The 17306-nt window shown below is 34.7% G+C and overlaps 2 protein-coding genes across 5 annotated transcripts in view; one reads left to right on the forward strand and one right to left on the reverse strand.

The window, feature by feature from the left end:
* LOC108975846 (mucin-17) overlaps window positions 1–17306 on the reverse strand; it is a 57676-nt gene that overhangs the window by 31873 nt on the left and 8497 nt on the right. The window lies entirely within an intron of this gene.
* Window positions 1–17306, forward strand: part of LOC108975847 — a 34817-nt gene that overhangs the window by 9481 nt on the left and 8030 nt on the right. For 2 of the 3 annotated variants that reach the window (XM_018944605.1, XM_018944604.1), the window contains exon 2: window positions 13901–15579. In XM_018944605.1, the coding sequence (XP_018800150.1) occupies window positions 14046–15579 (1534 nt within the window). In that variant the 5' untranslated portion in view covers window positions 13901–14045. Of the gene's footprint in view, window positions 1–7937; window positions 7959–13900; window positions 15580–17306 lie in introns of those variants that run through there. The other variant, XM_018944607.1, reaches the window with a different exon arrangement.

A 17306-nucleotide genomic window follows, 5' to 3' on the forward strand; every position in this document is an offset into this window, starting at 1 on the left:
TTTTTACTATTTTATTTAATTAAAAGAAAATAATGTATATTTAGAGAATTCAATGTACTTTAATAATCGGAGATTAAGTTTCAAAATGTTCGGATACTCTTGCTACCGTAACGGATCTCACGAAAAATCCAAAAAAAAAATATTATTACAGAAAATCAGTAGCGGTAATGATAAAAGGACTAGTAATGTTTGAAGGATTATTTAAAATTTTGGTTCCTATAAAATGGTGGCTCCCTATCATTTGAACTTCGAAGTGACCTAAAAATTCGAAATTAATATTATGCCTTCTAAATATATTGAACAAACATGAGTTTTTTGGTATTTCTAATCAAAATTTAACTTATTCTCCTTTATTTTTATAATAATAAATAAATAAACAAATATGTATGTATGTATCTCGGTAGACCACTTCTTGCCATTTTTCCGCTAGAGATATTACTCCATCAGTGTAAAACTTTCATCAGAGTAAATCGAAATTTCCAGAACGGAAGCGAGCGAACCATTGTTGTGCTACACGAACTAACAACATCGTCGTCGTAAACTTCTCAAATTTCATTTAGAACTTGCGTGGCATTCTACCCTTTTTTATACACAGATTTCAAATTATAGCGAGTTTCTTCACGATTTGCACTCATTTTAGAATAATTGTGATTTTTTTCAACTTCCCCGATTTTATTTTTTCTGGTTAAATTAAACTTAAAATCTCCCAACATATTTAAAAAGGTCGGGTGAACATTTCAAGCGGAGTTCAGCCGTTTTCCGAACAGCGTTTCGAGATAAATGCAAGTAAAATTTAAGCGGTTTACAGTAAATCAAAACGAGCGTAAGCTTGTACGAAATTATTTGGCAGACCAACTTCAAAGTTGAAGTTCTTGCTTTAGCTTTATTTAGATTAGTGTTTCTGTGAAGTTTCGTTTTTGTTTTCTAAAATGTTTAAGAAATACATCAAAGAATGTTTTTGCAAAACAACTATATAACGACACATAAACTCCAAAACAACATGTCATAAAAAACATCGAAAACCACTGTAAGATATAATAGTTTATGATAACCAAAATATAACCACTTTATAACCAAAACTCACATTTTTTTTTCAATATGAGTGGTTGTTATTATATCTTTTTTCCTTCCTGTAAAGTTATGAAAAGTGATGTTACATTATTTTGCATTTTACGTGACGATAAACATTTTTCAATGTCAAAACTATAAAATAGTATGTTTTCTCTAAGCATATGAACACTCATGGGTTTCTGTTACGATAATTTGAATAAAAAGTAGTTTTAAAGGCTGCTTCTTTTAAAGGCTAGAGGTTATGTTTTCAAGTATATTTGAAAGTATACGTGTATTTCTAGATTTTTATACTATTATATATGTATATTCATGCATAGCATAGAAGCATACATATATTGGGTTAATTATGTGCCATTTGTTAATCACAATAACTTCACCTATTTAAAAATTCAAAACTAGCTTCATTATACAGAATTCAAAACATTTCCTGTTGCTACACATGAAGCACTTCTGTTTCACATTTTTGAGATTTATATATCGCTAACTCTTTTCCTTAGTTTACCTTTTCGAATTGTTCTAATTAAATACGGGTATATAATTAATTTATATTAAACTGATAACACGGAGGTGTTTTTATTCAATGCTCACATAAATAAAAATATTATTATGTATACCGCTATTTGCACATAATTCGCACTTTTGAATTTGTTTACATAAATCGTAGCTCTCGTGACGCAAGAAAGCGGTGATAATTCGAAACTTAAACATACAGAAATACATACATACACATACACATACAAAGTCAGTAGGGGAAGAGTGCAAAGGTTTCGAATTATTATAATAAAAGTAGCATTTCGCTTGTAACATCCATATGTCTTGCCATCAATCATTACCTTTTCATTTCATTTGCAAACAAAGCAATCCGCTCAATCATCAGACAAGTAAATAGACTTGTGTACGCTAAACATTTGCGTATAGGCATTTTTGGTGCTCTTCATTATTCAAATATAATATTTTTATACACAAATCGGGGATGTTAATTACTCTGCACATGGCATTTTTGGCAATGGTGTATACATATAATTATTGAACATACTAAGCGAAGGATCAGAAAGTGGAGAACTAGTTGGCGTATATACAGACATGGCTAAATCGACTCAGTTCCTCACGATCACCATTAATATATATTATTATTTGTCATTTCATGAAAAGTTTACATTCAAAATTTTTTTCGTGCAAAAATCTTCCTACTTTGAGACAAAATATTGGGAAGTCGAAAAAGTATTTTCGTATTTTGCCAATAGATGTCGTTGCAGTTGCATATTTCCAGTGCTGAATACATTGTTGAAAGGAAAGATTTTAAGCTTCATTACACTACAAAAAAATAAATTCGGAGAAGTTGAAAAAAGTTACAGCTGCTCAAAAATGTGTGAAAATAATAAGAGAAGAATGCAACCAATGAAATTTGTGTAGTTTACGAAGATGATGCTGTATCAGTTTTTGTAGCGAAAAAGATCATGGTACAAGCGTGGTGAAGCCCAAAAAATGGTCGCAACGCCGGTATTGACGCCTCGAAAGGTTATACTGAGTGTTTGGTGGAATTGGAAAGGATTCATCTACTATGAGCTGCTCCAGCCTGGTCGGGCGATTGATTTTACATTTTACTTTCAACAACTGATGAGATTGAAGCAAGCAAAAGAAAAAAACAGCCAGAATTGATCAACAGAAAGGGCTTCGTCTTCCATCAGGACAACGCAAGACCACACACATCTTTGATGACCCAGCAAAAGCTGTTAGAGCTTGGCTAGGAAGTTTTGGGAAGTTTTAATGCATCCACCATATAGCCCTGACCCAGATAAGATTTACACTGATGGAATATTGTCTCAAGCGGAAAATAGCTAAAAGTTCATTATACAAGTAAATAAAAAAAAAATTAAGTTGACGTTTGATTAGAAAAGACTTTTTCGACAAACCTATATTAAAATACGAGTAGAGGAAAATATTTTATAAAACTTCTCAAAGTTCTAAGAACACTTGCAAACGTCAGGTAAATAAAAACTTAATGCCATTTTCAAGATTTCACACATTCGGCGCAATGCCTACTACACACAAATTATGAATGTTACATGTTACATCATTAAAGTTTTACAACTATAATTTTTTATTACATGAAGCATTCTAAATGAATATAAAATATAAAACTTGTTCAAGTTCAGCTGCTGACATTGCCAGATGATGCCATCGCAAGACAGTGCGCTGACATTGAAAACATTGAAAAGTAAAAAACGTGTAAAATTCTTGGTTTACACTGGCCCAATTGCTTGGGTGTGCTTGTGTGTATGCATAATGAATAAAAAAAATTTATAAAAAAAACGGAAAATAAAAATAATTTCGCTTGACCAACATAACCACGTAGCTGCAGACCAAATGTGTGTCTATATGTTACTTTTTTGTACAAACTTTCTAGTTCAAACGCGCGATGAGTGCAGTTTCCGACTACAAGCCGAACCGGTTCATAGAAAAAATCAAGATTTACTTTTTATTGTAACTTGTATTTTAACCATGTTTTTTTTTTTTTTTTGGCGCCGGGTGCTGCTGTCATCCTGTCATCAAATGATTTTAATGTTTTGTAGAATGCTCTTGAGGCTCATTTAATATAATATAATATTCAATATGCTAATCTGCAGAGCATTTCGCACGTCCGAAAAAACAAAAACAGATTTATCAAAATGTCTACAACAAAAGTTATTTATTTCACGTAAACACCAAAAAACGCCATTTGTTTATCTTAACATATATATGTGTGTGTGTCTGCAGCTAGCTTAGAATAATTAATAAGATGAAGGTGTGAAGTTTGGCGAAAGGAAAAAAAATAAATAAACTAAAAATAAAACAATTATATAAAAGAGAAAGGAAAGTAGTTTTGAATAAATGAGCAGAATATTAATTAATTAATAAATAATAAAACAATATACTACTAGGTACATAATATTGAAATATTTTTCTAGCAAATATGAAATTGCCTTAGTGTAAGTTGTTTTCGAAGCCTTTGGAAATAATATTTCGTATAAAAATAAAATAAAATAAATAATATTATATAAATAAATTAAAAAAATTAAGTGAGATCGAAAATGCAAATAAATTAATATTTGGAAATTAGTTCGTGATTCTTTATTTTTTATTTTTTTATGAAAAAATTGCCGCAATTGTTGTAATTTAATGCAGAAGTAACCTTCTTTCAAAAAAAACGCGGTGAGTTTATTATAATGCTTTACCATTATACTGTACACTGAAGGCACGTTTGAATAGATAGAAAATAATTCTCTCTCTCCTCTCCTCTATTACATATGGCTAACAAAGCTGCAGCTCTCTGAACAATTCCAGGAGCTTGCTGGGCGCGATGGAGATGATTTAATCCCTGTCCACGTAAATGGATCGTAGGGCAATCTAGAATCAGGTGTTCTGGAGTTTCCTGGCAGTTTACGCAAGGACTATGTCTATGTTAGACAAATGTTTTCTCTAGTGCCCAGTATATGTAAAGCGCGACAAGGAGACGGAATTTGTCTCGGAGGAGGTTGATCATATCTCTAAACCTTGATTGTAACTTCCCAATAGTAACTTGGCGTGCTGCCAGTGCCGTTTTCTCCCCACTCTCTCCTCGGTGCGGAGCAACTTCTCTACTGAAAGTCGCCGCAGAGGGGGATGGTTCGTCGGCCAGTTCATTACCAACTACCCTTTTATGCCCCTATACACTCCTCCAGTAATAGCGATTTGACTTAATAAATTGGGATCGCTTTTAGTGCCACTTAGCTTCCGCTGAGTATAGCGATTCGCTGGCTGCGATAGTTGCGTTGGAATTTGATTTCTGCACACTGACGGTTCTTACTAATATTATTTAAAACAAAAAAAAAACCTTTATTCGTAATCAACACCTCAGTGAATTTAATTAGCTGGCATAATTGAGAAGAAATTCCTAACATCGTGACACCACACGAGGGTTAAGTATAGAGATTTCTCCAACAAATTTGTATTTTAAATTTATATTTCCAAGAATATGAGAGTATTCAATATTTTGAATTAGAACTACTAATTTGTGCAAACAAATTTCCACGTATTCGCTTGCTTTTCCCTTCAGATTTCAACTTTAAGTGGTTGCATCTACTTTTTTTTTTATTTTCTCTAAAAAACAAAAAACACAAAATAAGCGAATTAATAAATTGCATATCGCGGCAATTACCTCTGCTTGAGTACACCGAAAAATTGCCGAAACAAACATGCATTCGTCATTTCATTTAAATATGAACGAGAACGCAGTGAGCAGCGAGTGACAAATAGCCACCATTGGTTTTAGAGGCCAACGTAATTTTCACCAACTGCAAAAAATATGATTAAGCTGCAAGTGAAACGTAACAACAAGTCATATTTAATGCAAATTGCCGCAAATTCTGCAAACAAATTTAATAATTGCAGTAAATTTAAGCTTTAAAAATACCAAGTGTCACACCAAATGCGCAGGCATGAGCAGCAGCAATCACAACAACAACAGCAACGCCAACAAAGTGATTTCAAAAAAATATTGCTGAAATTACAAACTTGGCAATTGTTTTTGCTGGCGCTGCAATTCTTAGCCATATAAATTGCGCTTAACACAGCCCCTCCGCCACCCCTCTCACTTGCAGTGCGCATTCGCTCAGCTTAAAAAAGTTTCACGTGCATTAAGTATGCAAATATTTCAGCGTAAATAATTTAGATTCAAGTGCAAGGTATTCACTTTACGGCATTGATGATAAAATCTGACAATGATGACAGACACACAAACACACCAGCATGCCAATACAACTAGCTGACGAGCGCCATATATGAAGCAATATTTATGCAGCTGAAATTTAATTTCAAAATTCATTTATTATTGAGTTATTTGACATTTTTTAAAACATATTTTTCTTATTTAACGATTTATATAATTTTAATAATTTATTAAGTTAATGGCACACATACTTTTTCAGCTACGCGTCATATGAAAGTCGAACTTAGATATCTTAATTTAAAAAAAACTAAACAGTTTTCTTTTTAATTATTATTTTTACTTGAATTTAGCAAACAAATTCCGTTACTAATTGACGCTTGCCACTAAAAATCAAAAAAAGTATAAATATTTCATAAGACTTTCTGCACGCATTAAAGTCATCTGCATAGCGAATTTGCGCCATTGGAAAGCTTTGAAATGAAAGCAAAGCAGTGCGAAATGAATGCAAAGAAAGTATTTCGAAAATGTCTTACCATTACAAACAATTATTTTCAAATTTGCTACCATTTTCTCGCATGGGCAAAATGCCTCAGGCGAAGTGCTTTTCAACAAACGCAGAAAGGCGCAAGACCTTCAACAAAAGCAAATTGTAATTGTGGAAAAAACTAAGTCAAGTCATTAAGTTGCCAAAAAATACTCGCACCAACACATATAGGCAAACATACATATGTACAAAAAACCAACGCACGATTGGCGCGTTAACTGTCACTTGCTTGGCTGAAATACTCCAGTATGACTTGTCATTTTGACACTTATTTCAAGCGATTTGTATACTTTTTAAACACAAAATATAGAAAAAACTATTTTTTTATTTTCACCAACTTTTTATATAACTGCACATATACATACATATATATGAACACATGTGTGTTCACCGCATTTTGTTCACTTTTTATTTTGACAGTTTGGATAACTAAGCATTTGGAACACGTGCTTCTGCGGCCATTATATGTACTTTTGCCATTATTGTTGTTATTGTTATTGGTCTGTCAACAAATAGGTTATTAATAAGCTTAAAAATATTGGGCTGAATGTGCAGGAATGAATGAGAACTTAAACGATAAAATCTGGAGTAGTTTAGTAGTGCAGAGAAAAGCAGATTTTGTGTGCCGGATTTTTATGCTCGGGGTTTGGTGTGTGAAAACGGATCACAGAATTAGTACGGTAGGTCAAAGCGATATTTTCGGACATGAAACGTTAACACTGTTACGCTCCATAACGCCAATATTTCAAAATAAAAAATAAAAAGAAAGTTAATTTTGACTGCAAAAGTACAATTCTTTTAGTATAAAAATGTGTTAAAAGATCTTTACCTTGATTTTTTTTGAGCGATCAGTTTGCATGACAGCTACATATGTATGTATGTATGTACATATATGCTGTAGTGGTTCGATATCGGCTGTTCCGACAAATGAGCAGCTCCTTGGAGAGAAAAGGATATGTGCAAAATTTCAGCTCGATATCTCAAAAACTAAGAGGCTAGTTGTTTGATTTTAATTAAGATTTTTTCAAATAGTTGGCAACGCTTAACAAAATATACTTTCAACTGCAAACTGCTTAAGCCCTTTGTTGTTACTTACACTGGTAATTGATTTTATAATTTATTTCTAATGAATTTTTTTAAAGGCGGCAACCATACACAAAGAAATTTTATAGGGTTAAGCTTTATTTAACCTCTTGGACGTAATGCATTTTAGTATTCTTTGTTCCATAATTTTTTTCCAAAATAAATTTTAAAACAGGTGGCAACACTGACTTTTTTACGACATATAAATTATCCCTTTAACGTAATGCTTTTTAGTTTAGTTTTTTATACCACCAATTTTTTCAACATAAATTTTAAAACAGGTGGCAACTCTGATATTTTTGCGAAACTTCCCAAAAATTGTACAAAACTGTTAAGCCCATACTACCATATTAAATTCTATAATTTTATTGCAGTTGCTTGATTTAAATTACATGCGTAAAAGGCTTCGATATAAAACTTTATTGAACTTTGAAGGAACGACAGGCCAAATATTACTTCACGAATTTATTAAAACAAAAAAATGAATTTTCGCAGACAGCAATAAACAAAACGACAGATAACCAAAATTATTCTTATCAACATCCGCAAATACCGAGATTTATATATACTTATGTATGTACTTCTACGTATATTGTTTATGTATTATTATTTATTGATATTTATATTTATATATATTATTTATTTATATTATGTATATATTTCAAAGCATCTGGCATACTTATTTTAAAGCAGTTTCAAGTATAAATAATATCGCAGTCAGCGCAGCGCAGGTGTAATGATCAGCACAAATTAGCAAATCAATTTCTGAAGTTTTATCCGCCTTTCACATAATCCAATATCCGAACGTGCCACAATTACCATAATTTATTACACACACACACACATGCATACATACAAACAAGTAGGTTATATTTTATTCTGATAGAAAGGTCGCATTTTTATGCTCGCTTATTAAATCATAAAAAAAATTACTGAAATACCGCGTAGTCATGAGAACCAAAATCGCAGGCACAGCTAGGCCATGACATCACCGAACACCGAATTACTTAGATTCGACGACTCGACGACTCGACTACAACGGATAATCACATTAAGCACGTATTCGTAAGCGCAATTATTTGAATTTGATGATCATTAATGTCAATTAGACTAATTCCAACTGAGTGATCCTTCTCGCCAAATGGGGGAGGAGGAGGCGGGCTAAAATATGAGCAATCTAATGAAATTTGTACAAAATTAAATGATTTTGACATAATGCTTATTTTAAAAGACACATTAATGGATATGTGTGTGCTTGTAAAAACATGTTTGTGTATGTGTATCTGTGTGAGCAAATTAATGTGTCTCGACACAAAAAAGAACGTTTTGCTGCTTGGCAGATTATGATCAACATAACAAAAGTGTCTGCTGACATGACGAACTCGAATGTGGACGCCGCCGCTGCTGCTGCTGCTGCTGCTGGGGCGGAGAACGTGACGCGCTTGATGCGAATAAGAGCAGCAATTACGTCTACCATTGTTTGATTATGCGAGGTGTTGGTTTTTTTCTTGTTATTGTTGTACTTTTATATTGATTTCGATTAGTTTACGTTTTTTCTTCTGGTTTTTTCGTCATATTTGTGTTGTTGGCTTTTATTGTGCTAATCTGCAATTTGCCATAAGGCCGCTCGTTTGTCGCTTAGAGTCGTCAAACTCGTGTTTGCCTTCCTGAATAATGAATATTTAATGAGCGTTTTTTTTTTTTTTTGGTGATGGCAGAAAAGCGTTTGAAATGAATAGTATAAATACTCGTCAAGTATTCTAAGTGCCGAAAACGCTATACATAAACTCATGCGAGCATGCATACCACATCCACATCTAATTAATTGCGAGCGTGCAAATGGCAGTGAGTCTTTAAATCTGCGCGGTGGAGCAAAACTCAAAAAAGTGAGAGGAAATGCGTGTTTTTCTCGAATGCAGAGTGCAATTATATTGTGCCTGCAGTTCTTGCTCATAAGCAACCCCCGCCATATCGCCATATCACTTGGCACGCGCGTCCAATTTAGATTTTGCCACAGTCGATTAATATTAGTCACACTGGTGCGTGGAAATAGAACGCACAATCGCAATAAACTACCGAAATTGTAGCAAAGTGTTTGCTACATTCTGTGTAATTTTTCACAAAATATTTTGTATTTTTAGATTTATCTTTAACATAGATATGGAGTGATGAAAACATGTTGCGGCGCATATCAATTAATTGTGACAATGGCAGGCCACACCTGTTTTCTTATATTATAAGTGTTATTTCTTTCTTAACCATAATGCAGCTGCAACAACAACTCAAGGTCATAGCAGAAGAAAGCCGGTTGCAGTGTACTGTGTCTACGCGGCCGCCAGTAACAAGCTGCTGGCTAACAGCTTGCTAGGGCACTAACGCCAGCCGCAACAGTTTTACGTTTGAAGTTGTTGTCTTTGCAAGAGTTTTACTGCTCTTGTGTATTTATTTTTCGTATTTTGATTTGCGCTCCGAAAGCAATTCATTATCGAGCGATGCAACCACAACGTGACAATGACAGACGCTGCTTTATTTCTTAACTTGCTTATTATTAGTTCACTTGTTTAACGCTTTTATAAAATACACTGTGATAGAGAAGTTGTTGTGGTTGCTATGTCAGCGCGCTTGTGGCTCTCACGCTACTCTGTTTTGGACTAAAGCTCTAAACTAAGCATAAATAAATCTATTAATTGGCGTTGGTACGCAGTAATATCTTGTTTAAACCTTTCGTTTTATTGCATTTAAGGCGAAGCAGTTTAAATAGTTGGTTCGGAAAAAGTTTGTCAATGGTTGGCGCTCTCTAACAAAACACTTAAGCAACGAACTTGCAGTGTTGGAAAGGAGCATTAACTGTGTAGAAGTAATGGTTGTTTTGTGAAATGCGAGAGCTGATTAAAATTTCGTGAGATTTATGTTTAAATATCATTAACTTTTGAGCTAAATGTTAGCTGCTGTTTAATTTATAAAAGTTATAATGAAAACTAAAATTTTTTGATATGTTTTGTCACAATTTCACTTTGCAAAAATTTATTGCACAAAAATTTTTAGTAAAAAAAATTTCTAGATACATATACATTTTTATTTTAATATTTTTCCAAGCTTACATGCTTAAAAATGAAATTAGTGTAGGCTTTTACTTAGCAAACATGCACAATTTTTGTTAGTCTTTCGGGCGGTACGCTTAATTTCCAAATTTAAAAAATATCATGGGACTTTTCAATCAATTTATAATAATAAAATATATTAAACAAAACTAAATAGCTTATATGTGATAAAAAAAACTATAAAAAAATAATAACAAAATATCATTGGTATTTTTAAATAATTTGTATGATAATAAACTAGATTAAATAAAACAAAATGTTTTTTTTTTTTTTTTTTTTTATTTCTTTATGATTATTGATTGTTTTGATAAACAACTTTTTAATGTCAAAATGTATATATTTGTTTTCATTTATAAAAACTTTAATTCGCCAAAAACTTACTACTTTTCTATGAAAAAGAAATAAATTTGTAAAAAAAAAACTTCATCCACTTACTACAGCACGCGTTTATTTAAAAAACAAAACTTGATACAATTTTTATCTTTTAATAAAAAGTCTTATCTTGCCATAATTGGTCTCTAAATGTAATAAAATCGTTTATTTATAACTTCACGAAAAAATCTATATAAACACGTTTGCCTAGCGATACTTCCAAATTATGTCAATCGAAACAAGTTTCTTTGAGCCATTAACAACAACATGTTTTTATATGTACATACGTAAAATATGAGGATTGATAAATTTTACCGGCTAACGGCAATCAATCATTCAAAAATAAGCAACAAAAAAAGTAAATAAAACAGAAATCTTTAGTTACCAGAAAATTGACAGACAGAAAAGCGCCCAAAAATTAGCTACGCTTGGCAAAATGCTACAGTTGTGTACAAAAAGAAATACACAAGACATTAATATTCGAAATATTAAAGAATAATGAAGAATTTTTTTTAGCTGCAAAATTTGTGCTTGCAGATATTAACAATCAAAAATTAATAAAATTTGGCACTTAGTGCAGCATTTAATCCAAAATTTTCACATCTCCGTATGTAAGCCTGTATTCTGCACATATTTACTCCACCATTGCGCATTAACCATTTTCAAAATCGGCACATACATACATATGTACACGCATTTATTGTCTCGTAAATTCCGCTAATCTCCACTCGCTGACAATTTTCAAATATTTTTTATAAATGCCAGAATTTATGGCCGGTTGGTGCACATTTTTGCGTGTAACAAAATAAAACCAAAACAAAACAAAGCAATGCCGCTCTGGGCTAAGCATGTGTGTGTGCGTGCGTTGGCAGGTATGCGCCTGTAATTGTGTTTGTTATCGCACAGAAAATATTTGTAAAGCAACCAAGTTGAACGAAGAAATAACAAATTCTGCCACTACGACAACAACAACAAGAAATAACAAATGCAAAATAGAGTGCATAGGTATTGCTTTGTTGCTGTTGTTGTTGCTGCACAATATTGTTACGCCGCAACAGCTCTCTTGTTCCAGCACTGCGACTGTCGGCTGCTGCAGTTACTGTTGTTGCTGTTGTTGTTGGCTTGGCTGTGCATGCGTTTATTACATTCGAATTTAAATTTTCAAATTGATTTGGATGGTCAAGGTTAGACAAGACGCTTTGTTGTGGCCATATGTTGTTAGATACATACATACATACGTATACCGTTTTATGCTGCCGACTAACCGCAGAACAACTGCACGCGGCTCTGGGCTAAGTAAAGTAATTCTGTTGCTTTAAACATACAATACTCTGAGATAAATCTTATAAAAATCGTTCTATTATAGCTGCGATACAGTCCACATATACATAGTCGGGTCTAACCACGTTTAAAACGGAAGAGAAATATAAATGAAATGTTGGTCCATTTATCGAGAAAAAATTCATAAAAAATAAAATTAATTGAGATATAATTCTTAAAAATTTGAACGAAGGATTTTTTTCGATTACAAATCGGTAAAATGTCGGGAAATTTTCACCGAAATTTTCATTTCGAGTTAAAAAAAATTTTTTTTTGTCAAAAATTTCAGAAGTTCTAATAAATCTTGTCACTGTGACTGTTTTTTACCCTTAAGTGGTAGGGTAATCTTTTTTCAAAACTTTAAACGCATTTTTTTAACCTGCGGACATGATTCCGGTCGAGTAGTTCGACCGAACCGATTTGCTTAATTTTTTTATTAAATGTTGTCACTGTTATGACAAAATTTATGTAAAAAATCATGGGGAAAAATTAAAAAAAAAACGTTACTTACTTTTCATCAACATTTTTTCATGATTCTGATAGGGACAATAACCATTTACGTACGTGATCCAAACATGATAAATCGTGTTCGTCAGTGATAAAACGCATCTCATTCACCCAGCCATTTCTCTGACAGATGGCATCAAAAAATTCAGAAAAAAATTGTTTATACATTCCACAATATATCTCCCGATATGTGAAAAAAGTTCTATCATAGAATAAAAATTTCTATGAAAAAAGTGTCAAAAAACAGGCAAAGGGACAAATCCAGTTTTTTGAGTATTTTTTTGGGAGAGGAAAAAATTAATTGATTAAAGAGAAAATTCTAAGGTTAATAACTATATATTTAGACATCATCCGAACAATTTTTGGATACGAAATATTTGATATTCTGCATTTGGGAAGCAATTGCCCGATGCATCTCGCATGTGCATTTGTCAAACGGCGGGCAGGATGCGGGTCGCAGTTTCTATCGGGAATAAATCGTATCTTCTAGTTAACTATGTATAAATGTATTATACTAAAATTGTTTAAAAATTAAAAAAAGTGGGTTTTGACCAACAAATTTTACTTTATATTGCTCAAAAATATGTTCAAACATGACTCTTCTTATTTTTTTTAGTTTAAATAGAAGATAATTTAATGCTAAAGATAATAAACTKTGCCCCAATTCCATACGACGTTTAGTTTTTTTTTCTATCCTGCCCGCCAATTAAGAAAAATCGTAAAAATGAAAAACAGAGAAATCGCGCGTCAAATTTTTCGCTTTCTGCCCAACAATTTTTCGAATTCCCATCTATAACTTTGGGGACATACAAGTATTCTTATGAATTTTTAAAGAGATATAAGGAAAAAAAAATCGATTTTTTGGAGCTTCTAAACCAGGCTCCCACCTTAAAGAGGCATTTTTAGTTATTTTGTTTCAGTTATGCGGGAGGCGATATTTTGTTGCATTTGAGGCAATAGCTTAAACTCCCTATTTCTAAATTGCAATAAAATATATATATATTATAGACAAAATATGTGGAAAGATTATTACTAACAAGCAATATAGACAACTTACGCTACTATAAATTGTTGCTACATATTTTTACGTAGTATCTTCAATTTTAGCGCAATTAAAGATATTTACACATTTATAACAAGCTATAGGTCATAAATCGAGAATTACTTATATAAGTCACAATGTTTTTAAGACGCATTTTGCTTCCTTTATTTCAGTTTCAAACGACACTTTGTAAGGAAAAGATGAGCCACTTGGTCGTGTAAAGAGAATATAAAAAGTTGCAAAAAACATTCGAAAATATTTACCGTTATAAGGAGTATACAAACAAAAGTGCATACAACAAAATACACATAAGATAAGATGTCAGTCGGCACTGCAAAGACACACAAAATGACTGCTCTACGACTACATTTTACAAGCATTTCGCTAGCATTCGTGATCCTCACACTGCTCATCGCTTACAGTCAAACGTCCAGCGCGGCGGATTACGACGGCGAAGGCGGTGCCAGCGAGCTCGGCTCCGCGGGCGATGGCGATGGTGGCGGGAGCCTAAATAGTGAGGTAGTGAGCGGTAATGACGAAATCTATGAAACCGCTATGCTGCAGCAGGACACGGAAGAGCATGCAAAGCGCCAGAAACTATTGGAAGAAATGCAAGAGATTACTGAGTTGGAAGGGAATGCCGATTCGGCTGCAGCACCCACAGCCGCCACCTCGGCACAGCCCTATGATATGAGCAATGAATCTGTGAACACGATAAGAGCGCAAGCACGTATGGATGACGTGATGACCGACTCGCAGGAGATCGAATTGATGGACAGCAGTACCTTAATGAACGGTAGTGCGGCCCGAGCGCCCATAGCATTGCCACCAACTGTATTGCCGCACGCAATGAGCACCATGATACCCGCCTATGTGCGTCAGGGTAAAGCTGAGCAATTTCCGCGCACCATCAGCGGTGGTAGCGTGTCGGTTGAGGAAGCAGACGCCAATGTCTCCGCTTCCGATTATGTGGAAGACGAGGAGCACATGCACGTGCGCACACAGAAGGCGCATAAAATCGATCCGATCGCAATGAAATTATATCACCACAGCGACTCAGATGCGGAAGATAACATGCTGAAGGATCAGCAAACCGCGCCGCCATCCCAGCACGAGCAGCAGCAACAGCATGTGGCGCCACCGCAAATGCGCACACAACAGCTACACCCGAACAGCTCGGACGAGGACTACTATGAAGACCCACAGGATAGCTTGGAAAAACTGCAATTGCATCAGCATCAGCACAAAGGCAGCGTAAAGCCAACAGTGGCGCCCGCCTTGCCACTAACACCGTCGCCGCCCATCGCACCACAGTCGAAGTCAGTGCCCGACGTCGATGTCAATGTTTCGCGTCTGCCGCCAGCCGTGCCACAGGCACGTGGCGCCGCTTGGACTACAAGTGGCCCGCTAATGGACGCCGCAGCCACACCAACAACGGTGGCAATACCGGTATTCGGCGAGAATGCAATCGATGCCATCACACCAAACGTTGCCGCAACCACTAGCGCAACAGTTACAACAGGTTTCGATACAGAATCGGCTGCAGCAGCAGCAGCTGCTCTTTCCACCACAACGCAAACACCAACAACAGCAACCACAACAACGACAACGACAATAACAACAATGCGCCCAGCAGTTAAGCAGGGCAAACAAATAAATATATCGCGCGGCCGTAAACTGCTGCCACACGAGCAATTACGCAACTACATCGAAGATGCGTACATTCGAATGCCGCTAGCCGTCATCGTCGATCCGTCGGCAGATGCGCTGGAGAAGACGAAGGCTCTGTGGCGTGAGGCGCTACGCACCAATCTGAATATAAAAATTGTGCTCGTCTCGCTAAATACCTCAGGTGAGTAAACGTAAACGTAAACACAGCCTACAGCTGCCCACATACACATATATACATACACATGTGACGTGCGTGTGTAACCACTTTGAGCTTGAGTGATTGTTTGGCTTGCATGAATGCGCGATTGCGCCAGATTTGTATGGCAATAAGTGGAGTGGTTTAGCGTAATCGCTTTTAATGGCGCGCTTAACGTGCGCCAGGTGCTGTCAACAATTTCGGAAGTATGCGTACGAAATATTTCGCATTCACGGCAATTGGTCTATATAAGCGAAAAATTTGTTTGCGATTTTCAAGTTTCCAATATTTGGCATTTTATCGGCTTAAAAATAATATTAATTTGATTGTAAATTGCCAAATGCCCAAATCATTTGATTTGCATGATGACGATCTCAGTGAGCACAGTGTGCTTTACTGCACAGCGTCGTTGTTTTCTGGTACAACAGAAAGGAAGGAGTGACCACGAGATAATTTATTGTATCAGCCATTTAGGATGCTAAAAAATAATACTTTCTGTCCATGCCCAAGAGCAGAAATGTAAGCAGTAGCCCACATAGCAGTACATAATTAATTTTTTTTTACTCAATTGGAACCTTTTTCGTTGTACGAATTTAATCAATGTGAAATTTTTCTAAAAAAAAAAAATATATATATATAAAACAAATTTTAGTAATTTTAAATATTTTAGTAAAAACAGAATTTGAAATATTTTTTGAATAAAAAATTTATAAAAAATCTTGTATATAAAATGCTTTAATTTTACAAAAAGTCAAAAATATGAAAGTAGCGGCAGCTAAATATTCCCGGAGTAATTTCGTGGCATGGTGGCACCGAGTGAACTTGGCCGGATTAATCTTCTCAGGTGTTAAAGACTTATTATTCTTCATATTTTAGAGCACATCAATTGAAAACCACAAATATAGTGAGCAGCCCACGTGGTAGAACGTCACTGAATTTGTTTATTTAATTGCTGCTTTTCCGTAACTTTTTGCATATTTTAGCTTAGGAAAATTTCCGTGGAAATTTTTTGCTTTCAAACAGCAAGTAATAATTACGATGAGTCATAAAAGCGGCAACAACACAATTTTTTTAATGAGAAATCTCAAAAATTTAGCAACTGGGGTGATCAACTAACAAATTCTGAAAAGTGTGCTTTTTATGGTAGGAGGAAATATGGAAAGCCGGAGTTCTGAGCTTTAATCCGCTAAACCTAGCCCAATCGTATCTCATATCTCTCTCACGAGACCACTGAACTAAGAAGTACTTCATGGGAGAGAAGAAGACATTTAAGTCTCCTCTATTGCGCGGTCTAACTGACTCCTAATCTCTTGTAAATGCCTCAATCTTAGCACAATTAGAGCCACCGCTTCGCTGACAGCTGTTCATTTTACCGAAAGCTCACACATAAGTGCAGTAAAATTTTTCACCATGAGAAAACCCTCAAGTGTGATTCTCAGCTTTTCCTTTATACTTAAAAACCGCGGGCAATGACAGCCGGGTGTACGTAATGCCTTCCGTGACGCCTTCAAGGCTTGGAAATCACGCTGCATCGACACAGAAGGAGCCTATTTTGAGAATTTTTAAAAAATTTTAACGATTTTTAAATCGCCTCAGTCCTATTACTTTCCTTTTACTTTGCGTTAACGCATTCTATGTTATATATTCTTCAACTCCTTTAACTATACTTTAATAACACTTAAGTGAGTTGGTGTATTCTAGAGGCATTAATT

This window comes from Bactrocera latifrons, unplaced genomic scaffold (assembly GCF_001853355.1).
Source record: "Bactrocera latifrons isolate USDA-ARS-PBARC rearing strain unplaced genomic scaffold, ASM185335v1 scaffold_7, whole genome shotgun sequence".
Taxonomy (NCBI): domain Eukaryota; kingdom Metazoa; phylum Arthropoda; class Insecta; order Diptera; family Tephritidae; genus Bactrocera; species Bactrocera latifrons.